The sequence below is a fragment of the Rhinatrema bivittatum genome, chromosome 3 (genome assembly GCF_901001135.1).
Source record: "Rhinatrema bivittatum chromosome 3, aRhiBiv1.1, whole genome shotgun sequence".
NCBI classification, from domain to species: domain Eukaryota; kingdom Metazoa; phylum Chordata; class Amphibia; order Gymnophiona; family Rhinatrematidae; genus Rhinatrema; species Rhinatrema bivittatum.
In genome coordinates this window covers 10,315,409-10,322,458 of record NC_042617.1, presented here as the reverse complement: position 1 = coordinate 10,322,458, position 7,050 = coordinate 10,315,409, and the positions used below count along the sequence as shown (strand labels likewise).

The following is a 7,050-nucleotide window of genomic DNA, read 5'->3' as shown; positions in this document are numbered from 1 at the left end:
ATTTGTCGATTTTCCTAACTCAGTCGTTCGCCGGTTAGGTTTTTGTTGGGTTTTTTTTAGAGGTTTCTTTAAAATTTTCCTCCTACTTAATATCGCAACGATATTAAGTAGGAGGAAGTACAGAAAAACAGTTTTTTCTGCTTTTCTGTCCTTGTTTTAAATGCGCTCCGCATTAATAGCTGATTGATAAATGTGCGTCTGAGACATGCTTTTTTTTTTTTTTTTTGCATCAGAGTGAATGCCTAATAGCCTCATCCACATGCATTTAAACGTGATGAGCGCTATTAGATTCACTCCTCGTTGGACGTGCATTGAATAGGCTCTAATCCCCTTATTGCGGATGATTAGTGCCTATTCAACCCGCATCCGAGTGCGGGTTATACAGTGCGCTCAGCTGAGTGCACTGTATTGCATCGGCCCCTAAATTTGTTCTTGAGGCAATGGAAAGCGAAGTGACGTGCCCAAGGTCACAAGGAGCATCTGCGAGATTGGAATCCTGAAGCAGAAAAATAGAGGACATCAGAAAAAAAATGAGGAAGTAGAGACAAAAGTAAGATATGACAAAGAATAAGCAGACATACAGGCTGGAGAATTATTTTAATTTTGGCGTGTACTTCCTGCTTTTTTCCCCCCTGTACTAGTCAGATAACGGACTGGTAGGGAACCCTCTGTTATCTGTCCTCATTTATCCTTGGTTGATACCAATGTAGATGGGTAACAAATGGGGGAGAGGGGGCAAAGAGTGCAGGCAGTTTTGTAACATAGTAAATAGCAGTAGATAAAGACCCATACGGTCCACCCATCAATTATTGCTGAGCAGTAACTGCTGCTCTGGGCAAGTTACCCCCCCATTCATTCTAAGGGTAATAACTGCAAGTTCCAAAATGCTACATCTAAAGTAGCCCCTTTTCTTCTAGCCATTGTACTGTAAATCTACCGCTTCAAGTCTCCCTTTAGCAGCGCTGTGGCCGCAATGTGAGGAGGAGAAGTATCTAAGACGCCCAGTTAAGATAACATCGGAGAAACCTGCCCCATTCACTTTCTGCTAGCACAGAGCCCCCTCCTCCGCGCTCCCGTGGCCTCGCCCATTACCACCGAGCCAGACCGGAAGCCGCGCCTTCAGGTCCCTTTTCTTCCGTCTCACGCCGGAAGTCTCGCCCTGCGTCCGCTGACGCAGCTTAGCCCTACCGTGCCAGACCGGAAGTCAGTGCTCGGACTCCGCCTTTCGGCGCCCTCTGAGCCCGCTCGCTGCCAGCCAGAAGATGGCGGCTTGGCTCGGGCCGCGGACTCTCTTGCGGGGCCGAGGCTGGCCTCGGCTCGGGGTCCGTCGCTTGCTCTCCGCCCAGGTTCGCGAAGCCTTCCTGGACTTCTTCCAGGGCCGCGGCGGGCACCTGCGCCTGCCCTCTGCCCCCGTGAGGCCGCGCGGAGACCCCACTTTGCTCTTCGTCAACGCCGGCATGAACCAGGTGCCGACCCGCGGGGAAGCGACCCGTAGGGGAGGGGCCGGGGATAGGGAGGACGAAGAGGTGGGACCGCGGGGGCCGGACAGGAGAGGAAGAGGAGGGGCCACAGGGCTGGAGATAGACCTTGGACATGGAGGGGGGCGGGGTAAGATCAGGAGGGAGGGGGGATGCAGAGGTTGGGGGTGGGTGCATGGGACGTAGGTAGGGATATAAGGAGCGGAGGCTGGATGGTTAAAAACCCCAGTTGGTAATTTCAAAGTGTTGCTTTCGTTTTTAAAGGCTGTGTTTAAAATTGGGTGTACGCCATACGTGATTCAGTTTCTTAGAGTACATTTTTTTAGTTATACGTTTGTAACTAGGATAAAATGAGGCTGGAATGACGACTGACCTTTTACTTTCTTAGAGGTTGATGTAATAAAATCCGTGCTAAAATCAGAGTTAAATTTTAGTGCAGTTTTACTTAAGGTGTGGATTAAAAACACCGATCCCTGTGGGATGTGGTAAACTAATAGGATGCAAATCAAACAGGAGTTCCCTGTACGTACCAGGATCAGTCCAGGACACCTGGGTTGTGACTCCGCACCAGTAGATGGAGCCAGAGCAAGATCTGTCGGACTCAGCCACATATGGCAATGTGCCTGCCACAGCCCCTCAGTCTTACTCAGTTTCCAGTAGATGGTGCAGGTGCAGTCACAGCCTCTGCCTGCCCTGGGTTTCTGTTAGTCAGGGTTGATTTTATTGATGTTTATTGATTTTTATTGTTAGTGCTGTTTAATTTAAGGTTCAGGGAATTTAATTTAAAAGTTCTGAAGGAAGTCCCGTCCGCCCTGCCTCCCAGGGGGGTTGGAAGGTTCTGGTTGAGGCCCCTGGTTGAGGCCGCTGCTAGGGTCGAGGACCCGGCTGGGCTAGTAGCAGCGTCGGGGGTGACACCGGGGAGCCTGGTTCACTCACCCCTGCTGGAGTAGGACCCCAGGACCGAGGACAGCGGCAAGTTTTTGGAAAAAAAAAAAAAGTTTTTATTTTCCTGCCGGCTCTCCGTTTCTTCGCTTCTCCATCTCGGGGTCTTGCGGGGGGAGCCGCTTGACGGGGGATTAAATTTAATTTTAGCTTTAATTTAAATTTAATTGTTGCCGCGACCGCTCCGGATGCCGCGGGGGTCGGTTTGCCGGGCATGTGGCTCAGCACGCGTGCGTCTCTCGAGGGAGGAGATTTGTTCTTCCTGCGTCCCGGGCGGAGAGGGACCGTCCGGGGCAAGTCGGGTGGGCCGATCCCGATCGGCGCGATTGCCGCCGCGTGTTGGCACAGTGGCTGAGAGGCCGGCTGACCCCTTCCCGCTTAGCGTGGGAGTGGCGGCCATTTTGGGAACAGCCCGCGAAATCACGCGGGAGGCTGCTGGGGATAACTGCATGCCTCCCGCGCTTTCGCCACAGAAAAGGCCTTCGGGGGGGGATGCCCCGGGGGGGGGCTGAGTCCCCTGTGGAGGCCAGCGCAGGCGAAGATTCTTCGGACTCCGGCTCCTCGTTTTCGTCAGATTTTGCGCTGTTGCTGCGCAAAGTTCTCAAATATAAGGGCCGCAGGCGCAGAGCGGAGAAAGTTTTTCCCGCGGGGGGAGCTGGCAAATCAGGATCTAAGAAGAGGAAAGCCAGGGATGCCCCAGGCATCTCCCCAGCGCCACCTAGAGGGAAGCGGCCACCACGAGGTGTCCCTGAGGATACGGACACCGAGTCCACCTCTCAGGAAGAGGCGGATCCACCCGAAGAGCCCCCGGGGGGGGCCGAGGGGGCTACAGGGGACGGTTCCGCCCAGCCCGGTGCGGGCAAAGGAACGCAAGCCGTTGAGGGGGATGACCCTAAGGTGGTCCGTCTTTTTCGGAGGGATGAGCTGTCCCCGCTTATTCCGGCTATCCTCCAGGAGCTAGGAGTGGAGGCCCCTCCGGTAGTCTCCCGACCGGGAGCCAACATGGATCCAGTACTCCTAGGTCTCACTGGACCAGCAGTGGCCTTCCCATTCCATTTTTCGGCGTCGGATATCTTGTTTCGCGAATGGGATACACCGGAGTTAGGTCTGAAGGTGAGCAAGGCCATGGATAAACTCTACCCGCTGCCAGAGGACGCGCTGGAGCTCCTACGGCTTCCGAAGGTGGACGCGGTGGTGTCGGCAATGACGAAGCGGTCGACGATCCCGGTCACGGGAGCCACGGTCCTCAGAGACATACAGGACAGGAAACTGGAGGTACAACTTAAGAAGATTTTTGAAGTTTCAGCTTTGGGGGTCCGGGCCGCCATCTGTAGTAACTTCGCCATGCGGGCTAGTCTGCGCTGGGCCCAGGTCCTCCAGGCAAATGCTGATCTCTCGGAGGAGGAGGCCACGCAGGCAGATCGACTGGAGGCGGCAATAGCATATGGGGCAGATGCTCTCCACGACCTCCTGCGTACTTCAGCTAGATCCATGGTCTTGGCCGTCTCGGCGCGCCGCCTTCTTTGGCTTCGCAATTGGGCAGCGGATGGATCCTCCAAGGCTCACCTCAGGGCGCTGCCGTTCAAAGGAAAGTTGTTGTTTGGCAAGGAGTTGGATGATTTGATGCTTTCCCTGGGTGAGAACAGGGCTTTCAAGCTGCCTGAGGACAGGTCCAGAACTCAGTCCTCTTTCCCTAGTAGGTCCCGCTTTCGAGGAAACAGACGGTCGCATCCCCAGAGGTCTGCCGGTCCTTCTTACCGGCCGTCTTCCTCCCGGGCCTCCCAGTGGCCACAGTCCTTTCGTGGGAAACGATTCGGTAGACAAGGGGGAACCCCGTCGGGTGCGGGTCCCAAGGCTTCTCAATGAGATGCGGTTGGCCCATCCCTTGCGTCAACCCCAGGCCATCGTTCCAAACGTAGGGGCGAGGTTGACGTTGTTTTTCGAGGAATGGGCCAAAATAACGTCGGATCAGTGGGTCCTCAGCGTGATAAGGCACGGCTACGAGTTAGATTTTGCACGAACTCCGGCAGACAAGTTCCTGGTGTCGCCCTGCAAGTGTCCAAAGAAAGGGGCGGCAGTACGAGGAACCCTCCGGCGCATGAAAAGCTTGGGAGCAATTTCCCCCGTACCTCCCAGTCAGCAAGGCAAGGGCCGTTACTCCATTTACTTCATCGTGCCAAAGAAGGACGGCACGTCAAGGCCCATTTTGGATCTGAAAGGGGTAAACAGATGCCTTCGCATTCCACACTTCAAAATGGAGACGATTCGGTCGGTGATTGCCTCGGTTCGTCCAGGCGAATTCCTGGCCTCCCTGGATCTCAAGGAAGCGTACCTCCACGTAGGCATCCAGCCGTCTTTTCAATGGTTCCTCAGGTTTTGCATCCTGGGCAGGCATTATCAATTCCGTGCTCTCCCTTTCGGACTTGCCACGGCCCCTCGCACGTTCACGAAGGTGATGGTCGTCGTGGCGGCTCAGCTTCGATGGGAGGGATTCTTGGTACACCCCTACTTGGACGATTGGTTGATTCGGGCCAAGTCCGAGAGTCGGTGTCGTCAGGCGGTTGCCAGGGTCCTCCATCTTTTGCAGTCCCTGGGCTGGGTCGTCAACTTCAACAAGAGTCAGCTCGTTCCCACCCAGTCCTTGGAGTACCTGGGAGCCCTATTCGAAACAGGGCAAGGTTTTTCTGTCCGGGGAACGTGCACGCAAGCTTCAGAGTCAAGTGAGACGGTTGCTATCTCTTCGACTGCCGCTGGTTTGCGATTACCTGACGGTTCTGGGTTCTATGGCGTCAATGCTCGCTTTGGTCCCCTGGGCTTTTGCTCATCTACAGCCATTACAATCAGTGTTGCTTTCCTGCTGGAAGCCGGTGTCAGACGAGTTCCACCTGGACCTTCCGCTCACGGCCCAGGCGAGGGCCAGTCTTCACTGGTGGCTAGAATCGGACCATCTGAATTGTGGCGTGTCCCTGCTAGTTCCCGACTGGACAGTGGTGACCACGGATGCCAGCCTCTCCGGTTGGGGAGCAGTCTGCCTAGGCAAGTCAGTACAGGGCCAGTGGTCCTCGGCTCAATTGCAGTGGTCCATCAACCGCCTAGAGACCAGAGCGGCACGTCTGGCACTGCAGTCCTTTCTGCCGCTGGTACGGGGAAAGGCGGTCCGGGTGTTGTCCGACAATGCGACCACCGTGGCCTACATCTATCGCCAAGGCGGGACAAGGAGTCCACTGGTGGCGGAGGAGGCGCAGCTCTTGATAGGCTGGGCAGAGCAACATCTCAGCAACATCGCAGCATCTCACATTGCCGGAGTCGACAATGTTCAGGCGGACTTCCTCAGCCGTCATCACCTGGATCTCGGGGAATGGGAACTGGCGGAGGACGCTTTTCTCCTCGTTTGCAAAAAGTGGGGAATGCCCCACATGGACCTGATGGCCACGTGGCAAAACACGAAGGCTCCGCGGTTTTTCAGCCGACGTCGAGAGAGAGGGGCCAAGGGCGTCGACGCGTTGGTTCTGCCCTGGCCGGTGGATGTGTTGCTGTATGTGTTTCCTCCGAGGCCGATGATAGGCAAGATCCTTCGGCGCATAGAGTTACACCCGTCCAACGTAATCATGGTGGCACTGGAGTGGCCGCGCCGCCTGTGGTTCGCAGATCTCATTCAGTTGTCGGTGGATGCTCCCCTTCGCTTTCAGGGGTTCGCGGGGCTCCTTCGTCAGGGCCCCGTTTGTTTGGAGGATGCGGATCACTTTTGTCTCGTGGCATGGCTTTTGAGAGGAATCGGTTGAAGAAAAAAGGTTATTCGGATGCGGTGGTAGCCACGCTGTTGAGGTCCAGGAAGCAGTCTACGTCCTTGGCTTATATCCGAGTCTGGGTAGTTTTTGAGGAATGGTGTGTGGAGCGCGGGGTGGATCCTATCTCTGCCTCCGTCTCCGATATCCTGGCTTTTCTACAGGCTGGTCTTGCCAAAGGTCTTTCGTGTAGTTCCCTTCGAGTCCAAGTGGCGGCGCTTGGTTGTCTGCAGGGTAAGGTCCGAGGATCCTCCCTGGCCCTACACCCGGATATCTCCCGCTTTCTTCGGGGGGCTAAGCATCTCCGTTCTCCTTTGCATCATCCTTGCCTGTCCTGGAACCTCAATTGGGTTCTCTCCACCTTATGCTTGGCTCCGTTTGAGCCCTTGAAGCGGTCGACTCTTAAAGATCTCACGTTGAAGACCGTATTCCTTGTCGCGATTACCTCGGCACGGCGGGTTTCGGAGTTGCAGGCGCTGTCCTGTAGGGAGCCATTCTTGCGCATCTCCGACTCAGGAGTCTCCTTGCGGACAGTCCCTTCCTTTTTGCCAAAAGTCGTGTTGGCGTTTCACTTAAACCAGTCAATTGAGCTCCCCGCTTTTGCGGTCGGGGAGTCCTCGGAGCCGAAAATGAAGGAATTACGGAAGCTGGATGTGCGAAGGACCCTCCTTCGCTATCTGGAGGTCACTAATCCTTTCCGGGTGACAGATCATCTATTTGTTCTGTTCTCCGGTCCAAAAAGAGGTGCCGCAGCGTCCCGGACGACGATCACCCGTTGGCTCGAGGAGGCCATTGGTTCAGCGTACCTAGTGCGGGGTAAGCCTGTTCCCATGGGTCTCAGGGCT

The 7,050-nt window shown here is 55.5% G+C and overlaps 1 protein-coding gene across 2 annotated transcripts in view; it reads left to right on the top strand.

Annotated features, from left to right (window-relative positions):
- Window positions 1-1,204: 1,204 nt before the first annotated feature.
- The window catches only part of AARS2 (alanyl-tRNA synthetase 2, mitochondrial), a 135,287-nt gene continuing 129,441 nt past the window's right edge, over window positions 1,205-7,050 (top strand). Inside the window, exon 1 of one of the 2 annotated variants that reach the window (XM_029592889.1) lies at window positions 1,205-1,466. In XM_029592889.1, coding sequence (XP_029448749.1) covers window positions 1,263-1,466 — 204 coding nt within the window. In that variant the 5' untranslated portion in view covers window positions 1,205-1,262. The remainder of the gene's footprint in view (window positions 1,467-7,050) is intronic. The other variant, XM_029592887.1, reaches the window with a different exon arrangement.